At 43.2% G+C, this 16,587-nt stretch overlaps 2 protein-coding genes across 3 annotated transcripts; one reads left to right on the forward strand and one right to left on the reverse strand.

The window, feature by feature from the left end:
- Positions 1-5,569: 5,569 nt before the first annotated feature.
- Positions 5,570-7,323, forward strand: LOC104447747 (transcription factor MYB44). Its single transcript, XM_010061451.3, has one exon. The coding sequence runs from the start codon at positions 5,808-5,810 to the stop codon at positions 6,825-6,827; it is 1,020 nt and encodes a 339-aa protein (XP_010059753.2). The 5' UTR covers positions 5,570-5,807; the 3' UTR covers positions 6,828-7,323.
- Positions 7,324-8,430: 1,107 nt separating this feature from the next.
- LOC104447748 (protein MRG1) lies at positions 8,431-13,838 on the reverse strand. Of its 2 annotated transcripts, none has more exons than XM_010061454.3 (10): positions 13,333-13,838; positions 12,436-12,489; positions 12,260-12,273; positions 11,708-11,853; positions 10,778-10,818; positions 10,517-10,621; positions 10,267-10,346; positions 9,336-9,523; positions 8,973-9,057; positions 8,431-8,783 (listed from the first exon to the last, which is right to left on the reverse strand). In XM_010061454.3, exons 1-10 carry the CDS (start codon positions 13,531-13,533, stop codon positions 8,693-8,695), a joined length of 1,005 nt encoding a protein of 334 aa, XP_010059756.1. In that variant the 5' UTR covers positions 13,534-13,838; the 3' UTR covers positions 8,431-8,692. The 2 variants fall into 2 exon arrangements, with proteins under 2 accessions (XP_010059756.1, XP_010059757.1); XM_010061455.3 differs by having other exon boundaries at positions 9,336-9,505; positions 13,333-13,832.
- Positions 13,839-16,587: the final 2,749 nt, after the last annotated feature.

A 16,587-nucleotide genomic window follows, 5' to 3' on the forward strand; every position in this document is an offset into this window, starting at 1 on the left:
TCAAATTTATTCATACCATTGTGTCCTCCTAAGTTGATCTCATTGAGAGTATCTTTGCTTTTAAACGTGAAATGTCAACTATCTTTTTGTTATGTCAATTGAGAGGCTCCTAACATTTTTCGTTATGTCAATACAAATTGGAATCCTCCAACAGCTCTTTGGGCCATCATCAGTTCTGAATAAGGCCAATTGATGTGTCAACCTATCATTAGTTTTGAATATGGTTCACTCGTTCAAAAAGCCACCGGTAGTCTAGCATCACTTTATATTTTAATTTTGTAACCCAATCTTAAGACGCCTAACATTGCTTTGACTGAAGATTTGCCAATGAATCTAGGGTTATTTATGAACATGATAGAGGTTTGCCAGCACATTAGTCAAAGACAAAGGTGGTAGAATAACATGAAGACATGGTTGTTAGGTGGTTTATGCCTATAATATCGAGATTTGTAAATTATTGTTAGATAATGGATTATCATGTCTAGACTCTCGAAAAAGATAAGTGTTCATTGATAACTGTACAACAATAATATAAACAAAATCCATGACTATTTGTATGTAACTTTTAATATTAGGAAGTTATTCGTGGACTCAAAAATCAATTCGATTCCCAGCTACAAATTTTTGGAGATGAGAATATCTAGTCCGATTCCCGATTCCCGATTCTTGGGGAGGAATCGGACTGACCGAACCGAACAAGCGGAACCGGCCTAGAGTATATACATACAAATGTATTCAACAAGGGCAAAAAGCACAAATTCTTTGTGGGAGTAATCTCTTTTTCTACTCGTAACTCTCTTATAATTAGTAATTTGAGAAAGAAAATAAAACTTTTTTAAAACAAGATAACATCACTTTTTTCTCGGATAACCTAGGAATTGAACCAAGTGGACAAGGGTGGTTCCTAGTTCTATAGATGGGGAATTGATCTTGTCCCTAATTTGAGTATACTTCTTTTTCAACACCATCCACTATGGCTACATAAGTTACAAAAATTTAGGCTTTGTTAATCTACCTATTAGTATGATTTCTTTTCTATGCTCAGGAGACTGTAAAGCACGAGACTTCGAAGGAAAGATCAGTTCATGTAAACACCAATCTCGCCATCGGATTGGGAAACAGGTGAAAGACTAGTGTGTGATCACAGCTTTCATGTCCAAGTCCGAGGCGTTTGGATCAGCTGCACGTCCGCGTTTTCTCTTCAATGACTGTAATGGATAAATGTAATTTCTAAGAAATAATAGAATGCAAATGAGGAAGGAAAATGTAACGTTCGCATATATATGAAAAGGTTTTTCAATACATTATATTCGGCATTCTTTCCTCCCGCCTGAATTGGCGTTTCCGTCTATTTCTTTTCCCTTTGTATCTCTAGTTTCTCCCTCCGTCGTTACAGTCTGATTTCATTCTCTTTCCATGATTCTGAACCAGTCAACGCTACGTGTTTCCGTTCTCCACAGATTAGAATCGAACCTAGACCGTACCCTATAGTATTGTGTAGAGGCGGCTAGTTACTCGGAAACCCATTTGAATACGCTTCGTTATTCGAATCCTAATCCTACAAGGAAGGGACGACTATTGGCGACGAGAAGGCGGAAACTGATTCGAAGGCCGAGTTGCTTTGCCAAAAGAACAAAGGAAGAACGATCGATCCAAGTCGAAATGAGGAGCATCAAAGTACCTAAGGCAAAGAGAGAGATGGTTGATTTCTAACAGCCTCGCTCCTAGAATCTTTACTTTAACGTCTGAGCTCGAAACCCTAAGAAGAAATTCCCATGGCCCATAGGGCAACACGGCAACCGAAGCGCTGCTCCTCCCAACGCCTCCGCCTCGTCGAGCTGAACCAATGCGTCCTTCGCATTACACGCACGATGACGTCGCCTTCCGCCATCTCGCGACTCTCTAGGGGTCCCTGCGCTCGCCCATGATGTCTTGCCGAACGCAAAAGCATGTGGGGACTTGGAATTGCGGAGAGGCATTTTCAAAGCGGACAGCTTTCAAACAATCCTTTTACTTACGCCGATCTAATTGCCCCCCTTTTCCTTTTCTCTCCCTCCTTGATTTTCCCCTTCCATTTTTATAATCGGGGTGGTCTTCTGCGCGAGGAAACATCCTACTGCTTTCTCCAAACCCATGTGGGGAATCCACAGGCATCATCCCTATTCCTCCCCCCTTCCTTTCGACGTACTTTAGTGCTAATGATTCGGTTTAAATTAATGTTTGAGGGGGGCGTTCCGTGGTGTGTTGCGTACCAAAAGATGCAGGCTTTTGCTTTACGGGGGAAAAGGCTGACAAAAAAAAGTCATGCAAAGGGCCATAAAATAAGAGCGATACCAGGCATTACCGGGAGAATCCGAAGCATTGCAATTTGCTGCAAAAAGCCACGCAAGACCACCGGCGTGTTCCCCCATTGGGGCCGGTTTTTATTCTCGTTCATATGGTTTTTTTTTTTTTTTTTTGGCAAGTTCTTTCGAGGAAGCTGACTACGCAAAGGAATAAAAAAGAGGGAATGCCTAAAACCCAATTAGCGAATTAGGTGGGGGGTTTTTGACGTGAAACTAAAGGCCGAGGCATGCTTACAAGTTTGGATTTGGTAATTGCCATATGACTTGAATTCATCTCACATGAATCTCACACTTTCGACATGATCGTAAATAAAGTAAATTTTTGGTAAGGACAAGTGAAAACATCTCTCTAGTTAAGTGCGACTTAGAACCCTAATTTCTCTCATTGATTTTTTCCCTCGGAAAAGAGATATTTCAAAATGTTTTAGATATTCGGGGTGACAATCACACCACGAAAGCCATAAACCTATTCTCAAAAATGAAATTTGAAAGGTGAAATGAGTGTCGACGGGAAGAGAGAGGGGAGAGGGCAGCAGCCACGGGGGGAGTCACGTGAGGGCCAAATTACGAAACGTGCGAGTACGGGGAAAAGGGACAGAGTTAGGTGAGGGCGGCACGTGAGGGTGGGTAATGACTTATGTTTATTGTATGGCTCAGATGGTGCCCTCCAGCCAGCTGTTTCCCGCGTAAATCGTGGACTCTCCTCGACCCTTTTGTCTGCTTTCCTCTCCTTTTTTTGGGGGAGTTGCTTTCGCTGCTTTTCTTCTTCTTTTTATTTTTATTTTCATGACTTCGGTGCTTGATTATTAACCCCACCTTTTCTCCCCCTCCCATTAATGACTTCTAATCTCAACCCGATTGATCGATCGATCTAGGGCCCGAAAGAAACATATCGAGTCGTGCTCGTTAGTGGTCGGTGATTGCACCGAGCAATTAAAGGGGGACATGTTTACTGGCACAGATCAGTTCCGTGGTCATTTGCCATTATAATTAGGCCCACGACTTGATCATCACCCCCGTTCCATGGCTCAACCTCAATTTCAGCATCTTATTTCGGGAGCGAATCACTGCCACAAAAGTGGGTGGATGATGATCCAGGAGAAAAGAGAGTCACTCTCGCAAAACCCCGAATTCCTTCAAGACGAGAGATTGAGAAAGGAAGAATTAAGGCTAGAATGTTGTGGGGGGTCTTGGTCACTACGACCGCAAGCCTGGAATGTAGCTTGAGTGAGAATTGTATCTCAATGATTATGAATAGTTTCAAAGTAGTATCGCTATCTTTACGGTATCTTTTGTCAACTTGTTCTTTATAATACGATTGATACATAATCAAGTAACAAATAAAATGAAATAAGAATCTTATTATGATTTTGTTGTGCAATTATAAGAAAAGTATGATTTGAGCATCAAAAATATTTCACGTATATAACATTAAATGATTATCTAAAAGAAAGAACAAGTAAAATAAAGATACACTCGAAAGCAATAACTGTATCTAACCTAGTGGAAGTGAATTGGACAAGAAGCTTAGAAGTAAAATTCGATTTTGCATGTAATGTTAAAGCAGGTCAACATGTAAAATTCTATACAATGCATTTTAACGAGATTAAAAAAGGATAAAGCATTCCACGCTGGGAACAAGGACAAAGCACCAAGAAGATTCTTCGTTCAAGATTTTCTCTTGAATAACAAAACACATGTTTGACGAGATTATATAGCTTAACGAATCGTGGGGAAGTAAAATATTTCCAAGCGAAGCGAAAAAAAAAAAAAAAAAAAAAAAGAAAGAAAGAAGGAATCAAACGAGGAAAGACTAAAAGGAAAGCCAAAAAATAACGGACGGAGGAGAGGAAAAGACCTCCCCAATTAATTCCCGTTTCGAAATTCGGATTGACAGGTAAGGCGGTTCGGATCGAGGCAACCGACACGTGGCGGTCCTCAGATGGCCGTTAGGGGGGGGTCTATAAGTCGATGACAGGCTGGACTGACACCCAGTGGCAGGAGTACCGATCGTCCTCCGATTCTGCTACCCCTTTTTTGTCGTGTTGTGAGCAACTTCCGTGCGTCCTTTTCTCCTTTTTCTTTTTTCCCCCCCTTCTTTTCTCAATTCGTATATATTTTTTATAAAAAATGATAAAACCCATCTCTCACGCACACTCTAAATACTCCTCACTCAATCAGGAAAGAGAGAGAAAATATCGTCTCCAATCGATCCCCTCCTCTCTCTCTCTCTCTCTCTCTCTCTCTACAAAATGGTGTACAGGCTGGCTCCGAGGCTCGGTCAAAGTGTCATCCATCCGTCATCCAACTTCCTTCGCCTTTTGTGATGGTTACGCGAACCGCAACCAAAACCCAAAAAACTCGTTGAATTTCGAAGGAAAAGTAACGAGAGAGAGAGAGAGAGAGAGAGAGAGAGAGAGTGTACCCGAAAATCACGTTTCTTTTCCCATTCATTCATCCATCCCATCCCTATCCGCCCCCCTCCCCCTTTTAACCTCCTTATTAACTTCCAAAACGGTCGGTCCCCCGTCGTGCCAGTGCACCGGCTCGCCCAAACCGTAACGAGCACGGAAACAAATCTCGGAATCGAGGATCATAACGCGCACAATCGCAATCATCTCGCATAGATTAGGAATTCAAAAGTCTTCGGACGGTGCGAGTCGAGGACTTGTCCACTGATCTGATCATTGTTCAGTAACATTGGTTCAATCAAAACTTAATTCAACCAGGCAAAGTATCTACAAATCGCATGTCGTGGGCATGAAGTTTGGAGTTTTCGGTGGGCGATTGAGATTATTTCCGATAGAAATTTTTTGGATTGTTTTAGCAATATGGTAGAAATGTTTGAAATTTTGAATTTTAGAGGTTTGTATTATTTTGTCAAGGAAAAGGAGGATGGAGAGATAAAATGAGGGGCGAGGGGCAAAAGGGGGAGAATGAATGCTGGGCCTGACGACGTGTAAACATCGAGGACAGCAAAGTAAATGGAGCGACAATACGTGTAAGCCCGACGGGCGGAGAGCGCGACGCGTGTCCCGACGACAGCTGTACCGCTAAGTAACTGCCCCCTCCCCTGCCTGGAAGCATCCCACCCCCCAACGGCTCATCACCGGTCACCGCAACCGGCTCCCCCCGGTCATCCCTATCCCCTCTCTTTCACACTCAAAACGCCCCGCCACGATATAAATACGGCCATCTCGCCCTACCTCCTCTCGTTCTCTCTCAATTCCCTGAGAGGTGAGGCGCTGCCTCCACCACCACCGCCGTCCCCACCGCCGCCGCCACCACCACCACCACCACCTTATACTGTACAAATAATCCCTTGGCCTCGGCCGTTATAGCCTCTTACTCAAAAATCAGTTTTTACCCTTTTCTGTTGCGTAGTCGTAGTTTTGGGCCAGGGGTTCTATTCGGTATATGTAGAGAAGTCAGTGGGCGAAACCGAGCGTCGAGCGGTCGGCCATGGCTTCCTCTTCTTCTGTAGCTTCCGCGAGGAAGGACGCGGATCGGATCAAGGGGCCGTGGAGCCCCGAGGAGGACGAGGCGCTGCAGAGGCTGGTCCAGAGCTACGGCCCCCGCAACTGGTCCCTGATCAGCAAGTCCATCCCGGGGCGGTCCGGCAAGTCGTGCCGACTCCGGTGGTGCAACCAGCTCTCGCCCCAGGTGGAGCACCGCCCCTTCACCCCGGAGGAGGACGAGGCCATCGTCCGCGCCCACGCCAGGTTCGGCAACAAGTGGGCCACCATCGCTCGCCTCCTCAACGGCCGCACCGACAACGCCGTCAAGAACCACTGGAACTCCACCCTCAAGCGGAAGTGCTCCTCCGCGTGCTCGGCCGGCGGCGACGACGCCGACGCCCTCGCGGAGCAGCAGCCGCTCAAGCGGTCGGCCAGCCTCGGGACGCCCACGGGCGGCAACAACGCCGTCTCCGATCTGTTCTTCAGCCCGAGCAGCCCCTCGGGATCGGACCTGAGCGACTCGGGCTTGCCGGTGGGGATGCCCTCGCCGCGCGTGTTCCGCCCCGTGGCGAGGACGGGGCCGATCATGCCCGCGCTGTCGGGCCAGCACGCCGACGCGTCGTCGTCTACCACCACGGATCCCCCGACTCTGCTCAGCCTGTCTCTGCCCGGATCCGATATGGCCGAGGTCTCGAACCACGGATCGGCTTCCGGGTCCGTACCGACCCCCGACTCAAGACCCAGCCCTACCCTATTCTCAGCCAGGACCCAGACGATGCAGGCGACGCCCCCTCCTCCCCCGCCGCCGCTACCGCCGCAGCCCCCGATTCATCATCTGGGTCACTACGGCGATAGGATGGAGGCAGCGGCTGGGTACGAGAAGCAGTTCTTCAACGCGGACTTCATGGCGGTGATGCAGGAGATGATACGGAAGGAGGTGAGGAGCTACATGTCCGGGATCGAACAGGGCGAGGCCGTTCGGAATGTGACCGTTAAGCGCATCGGCGTTAGCAAGATCGACTAAGACAAAATGATAAAAAGAGATTAGTAAGGGACCATCTCAGGTTTTATGTTGTCGATCATCTTCACTAATGATCGAAGCACAAGAACTCGTCAAATCGGCGCTAGAGAGGGAGAGGGAGAGAGAGAGAGAGAGATCATCGTCGGTTCGTTTTAGTCCAGCGTTTTTTTATTTTAGTCTTTTCCTTAGTTTCGTATCATCTACACAGATGGTAATAACTTGGGTGGAGGGGTTGTATATAAAGGGGAAGGGAAGAGGAGAATGGGAGGTGGGTTTTGTCGGAGATAGAATGGATCGGTTGAGGAGGACGAAAGAAAAGCCATGAAGAAGAAGCAGCAGCAAGCAAGCAAGCAAGAGCAAGCGACGTAATTCCCGAATGTGAAAAATCAAGAACACAAAGAACAAAAAAAAAAAAAAAAAAAAAAAGAGAAATATTTCCAAGGAATTGTCATTCCCCTTTCTGCTTTCGTGACGTGCTCGTTTTCCCCTTCCATCCGTATAATAACGCAAAACCCAAAAAACCCAAAATTGAAATGACAAAAACAAAAATGGTTATTGATGGGCGGAGGAGACTTTTATTGTGATTTTTGGGGGATTTGATGAACACCGACGAACGAGACAGATGACGATGATGGGGACCCGAGGTTTTTTTGTTCGAGAGCGCGAAGAGGAAGAAAGATACAAAGGGATTTGGTTGGGCGAGGGTGGAGTCGCGAATGATTAGATGGGTCGTCGAGTCGTTATGCTGTGTGATTGGAGAAGAGGAGTGGGGAGATTGGTCCTACAAGTGAATCCCTCCAAAACCCAAAGTCCAAGAAATTCCTGTCATCCATCCCTAGTTTGCCCAATCTTCGGACCCGGTCAAGACTCTAAGCGGTCGATTTCCTCGTTTAATATCTCACCAGTGAGACTGAACCCACAGGTCTCGCCCAATTAGTCAAAATTAGATTTAAAAGACCGACAGGGTGAATGGGACACCGGCCTCTTCTTATCTGCTTGACTTTTTAATCCATCAAAAGGGTTTACCACGGTTGCCGTAGACCTCAACGCTATGTCGGATTTTTCTAGTCATAAGAATTACGATGCTTTGGTGACTAATTGAGAAATTATGGCATTAAAATGTTGTCTATGGCATTTGTGATTTATTTATTTATTTATTTATTTTATGGGCGGCTCGAACGGATTGGGTCTCCGATAATAATCGTTTCTATGTCCTAGTCATCCCCGTCTCCAGTGCATAGGGGAAATTCTTAGGTCTTTCACGTGACACACTCCATTTTTATCGGCTTAACCCGAATCAAAACTCACGGCACCGGATGCCTTCCTTTTCACACACAGCTGCTCGATTTTGGATGGGCACGAATACGAAAATCTTTACCTAAAGCTCAGTCCACGATGGCCGGTGCGATCCAAGCCGTTGATTCTGTCGTTGGTCTCTATCGTCTTACCTAAAGATCCGTTCCGTTTCGACACCTATATTCATCTCCCAATCTCCACCAGATATCAGCTGAACCTGCTCGTCCCCTTAAATCTTGCAGCAGATCACCATCAATTCGTTTGAAACCACACACATACCCACAGAGAGAGATTCTGTTTTCAGGATGACTCAAGTAGAAATCTTCTTTGGATATTTTAATAGATATATTAGCTGGAGTCATCATCCTAGAGACAGTAGTGAAGCAAATTGCGTCCTCAAGCGCAAACACAACTCATTTTCCCACTGTATCTGGCTCACACGAATTCAACAGGGAACTCCAAAACCTCAAAACAAGAATAAGGATGGCCAGAAAGTGGACAAGACACTATGGATTTTTATCTATACATAAATATATCATAATATGTACATCCTATTGCTGCAACAGATCCAATCAGTCCACTAAATTGTTGGTGCTGGTCTCGATCTCTTCTGGAGCATGGTACGCTGAAAGGAAGAATGAACTCTGATTTTTGTGAAGGAACCTGCATGAGGATAGCGTTCCGTTGTCACAATCTTTCCTGTTTGAAACTTTAATCATGCAGTAAGTAGATGGCAAGCACGCCCTTTCATAGGCTTGCTTAATCATATGAGATGGAATCGGTTGGTCACCCAATTAAATGTCGCCATTTCCATGATAAAGAAAAAAAAAAGCCACCATAAGGAGTTCATACTTTAGAAAGTCGTTTAATTTGTGCTGCAACTCTCTCAGCGTCTCCTCTTCGATATTTGCGTAGACCAACAGCTCGGGCAACTTGACTGCAGAAGCCATGAATTAGGAAAACCACAAAAAGATAAGGTGAGCTAGCAATATTCTTATTGCACTATCAGAGCACGTGCATATTATTGAGGCACCTATGACACTATCAGGGAATGAACATACTTTGAAGATTGGAAACATTGACACTTTGATGAAGCATTTTCGAAGAAGTAGTGCTTGTCTGAAAATTATGAAGGCTATGATGGAAAATGAGGAAATGTGGCATGAACTTTATGAAGCGTTTTGTCCACATCCATGATTGTAACTTGAAGCGTACCGAAGAGGCGTAACAGATGTTCTGCACCGTAAACAGTTGAAGGATCAACATCATCAGTGACTGTTTCCTCATATTGTTGACGCTCGCTTTTGTACAGGAGCATCACTGGCAGGGCTTTATCAAAGTAACAGCGCAGGCCTTTCATAATTTCTCCCACCGAATCCGTCATCCTACATTGGTAAAGCAAACTGAGAGAATACAATCATGACAATGGTAAAACAAAGATTTTTCTTTTGGCGGACAGTAAAATAAATAGATTTACATGCTGAGAAAATCAGCCCATGTTATTCCCCATGCAATAATAACATATCTCAAGCTAACCTATTAGTTGACTCAGTTAAAGACCACTGATACTATTCTTCTACCTATTTATCAACTGGACTTATGAGAGAATGAAAAGAACAAATATGCCCAGGAAAGAGTTTGACTACAACATCAAAGGTTAAATGGAGTTGAAATTTTGTTCCAAAAAGTACCATTTCTGAACAAGAACATGCTTTCATTTGACAGCCACTTCTCACTCATGGGACACAGTCATATGCTTGTCCTGCATTAACTTTTAACAATTGACCATATCTTTCACCCTTCTCACTGAATCTTGAATTTGTTGTTAGTCACACATTAAACGCCAATTTAAATAAATTAACAAATTTCTCCATGAAAAAGCTAGCTGTACCACTTCCGTTCATTAGACTTCATGAGTTACCAAGCTTGGTGTTTATTTGCAAAGATAATTAAGTTCAGTCAGAAGAGTTACTTTATCAAAGAATGCGTATAAAAAATTCCAAATTGCGTTGGGAACATCTAGCGCATGATATAATTTCACAACAAAAATTGATTTACCATAACTAAGTTTAATTAAAATAAGGATCAAATAGCATGCCTATAATAAAAAGCAAAGTAAAGAGCTAAGTGTATGTTGTGGACTTACATTCCATCTTTCCTTAATCTATAATCAAGATACTTCTTCAAGATGTCATCAACACTTGGAGTACGTGGAAGTCTGACCAGCTGTAAATAAGGTTTTGATTAGAGCAGGTTGTTGCTAATAGTGCTCAATCTGACTTCTCAGGCAAGATACATCTAATTGCATTATAATGGTGCTCTGGCTCTGTCACAACGATGGTTGCATTCATAATTCAAGGCCAACTCAAGACATGGAAGTATTCAAAATTCGCTACCTTGCCCAGATGAGTAACAAATTCACAATCATCGATGAGCTGCTTCTTCAGTGTTGGTGGAATCTGTATAATCACAAGCTTCTCCAAGGGTAAAGCACCCTTCTCCTAAAAACCAAAGATTATTACCAGAGATTGCCTTTCTAAAAATCCAAACAAAGGTACAAAGTCTAAAACTGCTATTATCACCAGAGTAAACATTATTTTTGGAGAGGTCTCTATAGCATGTGTAGACAATGTTTGAATATAGGTACAGGTTCATACCTTGAGAATAGAATCATGCTTTCGCTTCTTGCCTCTTGGCACTGCATAGCACCGGAACGTAATTAGTAGCACAAAAGTCAGCACATAAATGGAGAAGAGAGAAGAATTGAAGCATCTACAAGCACCATCTATCAACAATAAATCACCACTCTTCAAGTTTCCTCAATTATAATGGAGGGCTAGGATGTCAAGCTTCAGAGGCATGTCACACTATGACACTAATGAGAGGAGAAATGAAGCAGAAGCACAAGTTTGTAAAGAGAAAGGCTGCACAGCAAGCAAAATGTCGGAAATGAAAAGCATCAATACCCTTTAACTCATTAGGTCTCTGCCATGACTTTGTATGTACCCTTCTAGAACATGACTAATATGCCCATTCACAGGAAAAGAAAGTACAAACTAACATACTAGTTGAAAAAACATCATAATATATTTAAACTTAATCTCTCAATTAGAATGGAAATAAACAAAGCATTAAAGGAAAAGTAGTAATTCCTTTCTCAGTCCTTGAAGTCTGTCAGGCATTACAGAGTCACTTGATCCTGCATTGTCAAATTTTTATCCCTGAACTTCTATTAGTATAAAAGCTCTAGAAAAATTATTTCCTAATCATTTGATAATGTTATGCATAGTCATTCAATATTCTTTCACCACAAAGTTTTCTGCACTCGAACATGCTCATCGCTCAAGAATTTTCAAACAAAATTTCCAAGGAGAATTAACAAGCTGATCAAGTGCAAACCACCTTCCAAAGAAGGAAACATTAAAGGAGATCGCATGAATTTAATTTTCATGATGCTGATAGAACTATGGTATGGCGAGGAACAGTATTAGGGACCAAAATCATGGTATGCCAATTCCACTTATATAGTGGAAGAAAGAACTTCAATTTCTATATAAATATACACTCTGAGGGGGGAACAAACTAACCATTTGAACCCTTTGGTTTAGTATAAGATACGCGGCTGGGTTTTGTACTTTTCTCTGCGTCTTGTTTATTATTGAGCTCCCGCTGTTTCTGTAGGTTCTCATCAGTGTATTTCATCAGTCGATCCACGCCGACCCATTCATCCCAACTATTTAAAGGAAAGGTAGAAAAAAATAATCATGAAATAAGATGAATTAACAAGAAAGGTTTGGTAATTAGAAAAAAGAGAATGAATATGGCAACATTAACAAATATAACAAGAAGAGAAGATATGATGAAGACAACATGAGACTCATAGACATATCAAACATTCTGTCTGGATAATTAACGCATAGATAGTTTCTGTCGAAGATCATGTGACCATATATAGCAAAAGCAATCATAATTTTGACTGATAATGAACGGAGTTAGAAACAACATGCCAAAAAGGAACTATAATATCAGGAGAACATAAGAAGCCAATGAACATCTTAGAGCAGGACTGAACGTCAGACTCAGCAACTTAACCACCTAAGCAGCCAGCAAGCTCAGCTTAAGAAGGACAATGCACTCACTTTTTGCTCCAACCCTGCAAAAGAGAGGCATCTAAAATCAATATATGCCGTTTTTCAGATGTTCAAAGCAACTTAGCTCCTTGATCAAATATCTTCACGATGATCTAAGAGAAGTTTGGCAGGCAGTTTTCACGAAAAGAGATTTGCTTAGAAATATTCATAAGGATACTACTTACCAGGTAATGAACATAGTATCTCCATTCCTTGAGTCGATATTCAATTTTTTTGACCTTGCACATAGAGCACTCAGTGTGAAAATATATTGAATAGAAAAGCAGTTAAGCTGGCTAGAAGACAAAACATGTAAAGAGCAGGGAAGTATGAGCATAAATAGCTTGAGGAAATGGATATATGCCCTTGGCAGTAGCCTGCATTTTATTGTCATCAACCATGAGAGTTCCTGATAGGAACCACGCACTCCATGCACCGAATTTTAATTGAAACAAGATGAAAGTATTGTGGAAAAAAAGCGGAGAAAAAGAAGCGAACACAACTTAAAGTCCGTAACAGGCACTTGACTTTGTTAAGGAAAATTTGACTATTCCAGATTAACACCAACATCGGTTGATTTTGTCGAATAGCAGGTTAAAAAGAAAGATAATTCCTACATAATAGCACTATCCTTTAAGTTACTGTCTCTAGCTTACAAGGCGATGAAATAGCTTTGATCAGATTATAAGTAAAGCTTTCTGCTGATCATTACTGAAGCTAGAGTACCAATGCATAAGGCAGGCACACGAGTTATCATTGCTTAGATTCGTTTCACCGGACCAAGTCAACCAAGCATCACGCATCAAGCATGTGACGCCACACCGTGTTTAGAGGAAAAAATACAAGTTCCTATGCAGTTCTAATACTGCGACGGGCTCTGTCCACACGATAACAAAATGCCCATTACAGTCCACTGAAACCTCAGACCACTCGCTAGAAAATGAGCTTCATCTCTACCCACCATGAAAATGCCCTTTATTTCATCGTCAAATTACAGAATGAAAATACAATCAAAACCAAGAGGGGAATAAATGGAGAAAGCCCAGGAGAGCAGAGCAAGAAAAGAGAGAGAAAGCAAGCACCTTGGCCTCGTAAATGTGAAGGCTGTGGAAAGCGAGGACCTTTTCCTCCTCAGCGTAAGGGCTCGATTCGAGGGAAGGCGGGCACTCATCGTCACGGTCGGCCTCCGCGTCGCTCCTGGTCGCGGCGGTGCCAGCGCTGCCGCTCCCGCCGTAGGATTCGCTGGCGGAGTCGTCGTCGAAGCCGCTTTTGGAGCTACCCATGATGTCTCCCGAGCCTAGGTCGGCCGAACCCGAGTTTTGAGGCGATGGAAAGAGAAGGGTTCTGCTGTTCTGGCTACGGCAGATGTAGTAACCGAAATTCGAAGGAGTAATTCTCAAAGATGGGTCTGGATGGGAAAATCTTGCCGAGAACAATGGGTGGGGAGGAGGGGAAGGCGTTGGGGACGACGACTACTACACGAGAGATCGCGCAAAGAGAAAGTTGACGACGATGACTCTGGAGACTGGACACTGTAGCTTGAGATGGGAAGGATCGGAGCTCAGGCCCAGACACGGGAAGCCATCACTGTTGCAGCTGCTTCGAGAGAAAGCCAAAAGGCCCAGCGAATTCGCAACGCATGCTCTGTATTTGCTTGAGAATAATCAGATTTGTTTCACAGGAAAATGGCAATTTCTGCTAAATGAAATGCACAAATCTTCATTCAATAGTTTTCGGATGGTTGCTGTTTCGTGCACGGAAACATGAATTTTTATAGCCGATGGAATTAGATTGAACTTTTAATAGGCAATTACTTGCACGTGATTAGGTCACGTGATGTAATGACGTATGAATATTAAATAAATTGCATGATTCGATTATTTGTAAAGATATATTTACCCATATGGATAGAGATCGAGATAACTTACTATAACTTACCCGGTCCTTGAGATTTCCCTTACTCAAGAAATATTATGAGGCTCACTTACGTGCAAGTTCACCGGATTTATTCAGTTTTTAGGTTTTGATACAAGCATTCAATCAAACAAATTGTGGGATTTAATAGATTTTCATCAGGTTGTGTAGAAATACAGCTTTTATATAGATGTAGGAGACACCAAATTTTTTTTTTTAATACAAAATTTTGCATCCTTACACTTTGATTTTCGTTCAACGTAAAACAAGGAAAACCTTTCAAAGTTCACAGGTATACTGGCATGTAGAATCAGTAGAGACTTTTCACTGCATTCATTCGTCTACTAGTTCCCTTGTAATGACTTGATAGTACAATCGATACAATCTTTTCACAGCATTCGGTGAATAATTTATTAGCTATTTTATTGACAATCCGGAAATCAGATCGATGAGTCGAGGACTGGTTAAGAATGTATTGGCTATACGAATCTTTTGCTCTTGTTGCCAAAATGACAACCCTTTGATTTTACTTGGCATTTAAATCCATTAGAAATGTTTAGCGCTCTTTCCTATGAGTGGGTCATGTGCGTTCAAGTCAAAACAGAAAAAAGTAACTCGACCTTAGGCAGATGATAGATAGTCGCTCAAACAAAGAGAGCTCCTTAATCCACGTATCTCATTGATTTGGCTGACACGGTCGGAATGTCAACCCGCTCAAACACCATTCCACCATGGGAATCCCGACCTTTAGACGGACGAGAAAGAAAAAGAGCTGAGGGGGCTGCTCTTTTCCTCACGCCCTCACTAATTCATCCCGCTTTTGACGTTATTTTGATCACGGTGCTGGCCCTTCCTCAAAATCGAGCATTCTCGAGAGCAAACCTCCTCAACGACGATAGTCAAAACCATCGGCATGGACGTACTCCGCTGGTTTAAAAGGGTGGCTGACAAAAGGGATCAACTTAGCCAATCGCGGGGCATCTTTGAAGTCATCAAAGTCCGCGAACAAAGCGCCCAAAGCCAGTCGAGTTTCTTCCAAACCGGCCACACCGCCCAGCACCATTAGACGCCAGTTCGACTTTAGACCGGTACTACATTGGACTTTTGATATTTGACTGGATCACATAGAAAGGGAGGGGACCGACCACCTATCATTCTCCCTGTGCTACTTAATTGGTCTTGTCCTCTACTATTTATTGGAATTGACTTGTTAGACGGATGACTCTCCTGGACCATTGATGTTTGCGAGTCGGCATAGACATGATCCTCTCATAGTCGGCAATCTTTAAGGTTGTTGTTGCCTTACAAAATAACCCGTATCAGCTGACCCAAATCGGTGATGAATGTTCTTGCTTAGGTAAAATATGTATATTGACACTGGGCATTCAATCCAAGATGAATCTCTGCAAGGATGACTTCTTCTGGATATGAAAATCCTCTCTCTCTCTTCTTTTTATACACTCCTATAGTGCTTCGGTTATTTCATCATTGATTCATTGAGTGATAAATTTTGGAATTAACATTTTTCACATGAATCAACCGTTGAGATGACTGAGGCATCGAAAGAGGAAACACAAAAAAAGTAAGAAGTTCTCTATTGAAAAAAGTGAGATGCCATCTCCCAAATAAAGATGAAAACATCATTATATATTACGCAACATGCATCATACTTCCATAAGATTGATGTGATCCCAGGAACTATTACAAGTCACGACTGGAAAACAACAAAATTTTTAACATATACAAAATCACACCTCATACTATGCTCAACTAGTTGAATCAATAAAGAAATCAACCGAATATATCTCTCTAGCTAGAAGGCTAAAAGATCAATAATGTCAAAATCTCTCTCCAGCACCGAAACTGCTTTAAATCAGTGGCCCTCGCCGGAGCTGGGACCGGAGTTCTTGAAGGCGACGCTGGGGGGGGGTAACGATGGCCCTTCCCTCCAGGGCTGGGCCCTCCTCCGGCCTTGATAGTCTTGACATGCGGTGCCTTGATCGATGCTGCAACCCCATTCCCCAGAGCGTCGCCGGAAACAGGATCTGCAGCGACATTGCTCAGAGACCGAGCTTCTGACGCAAGAAGCGACGAGCCCATGAGTAGCGCCAGAAGCCAGAGAACGCAGGTAACAGTGAGGCAACTCTGGGGGTTTCTCGCCATTTCTGAGATGGGAAACGGAAAACTACTGATGGTCTATAATTCTCAGGCAAAATGCGACAGGACAAGTGAAGTCAGAAGATGCTGTTTTCGGGATGCGTTTGAGCTGAAGAGTGCAGGTTTGCATTGGTATTTATAAAGACTCGGGAAGGGGATGAACGGCTCGTGCAAAAGGACGGTCGAACGAAGGACTTCATGAACGAATCGTAATTGAATTGCGATAGGAGAGAGAGAATTCAATCCTCTCTCCGTGTTTGCCAAGC

The sequence above is a fragment of the Eucalyptus grandis genome, chromosome 6, assembly GCF_016545825.1.
Source record: "Eucalyptus grandis isolate ANBG69807.140 chromosome 6, ASM1654582v1, whole genome shotgun sequence".
NCBI classification, from domain to species: domain Eukaryota; kingdom Viridiplantae; phylum Streptophyta; class Magnoliopsida; order Myrtales; family Myrtaceae; genus Eucalyptus; species Eucalyptus grandis.

What these genes read in the sequence shown, in the direction of transcription:
- LOC104447747 (XM_010061451.3), top strand. Translation starts at nt 5,808, where the DNA reads ATGGCTTCCTCTTCTTCTGTAGCTTCCGCGAGGAAGGACGCGGATCGG.
- LOC104447748 (XM_010061454.3), bottom strand. Translation starts at nt 13,533, where the DNA reads ATGGGTAGCTCCAAAAGCGGCTTCGACGACGACTCCGCCAGCGAATCC. An exon ending in TAAACCAAAGGGTTCAAATG is followed by an intron (nt 10,819 to 11,707) that starts GTTAGTTTGTTC and finishes GGTGCTATGCAG; the next exon opens with TGCCAAGAGGCAAGAAGCGA. An exon ending in AGATTAAGGAAAGATGGAAT is followed by an intron (nt 9,524 to 10,266) that starts GTAAGTCCACAA and finishes GTATTCTCTCAG; the next exon opens with TTTGCTTTACCAATGTAGGA.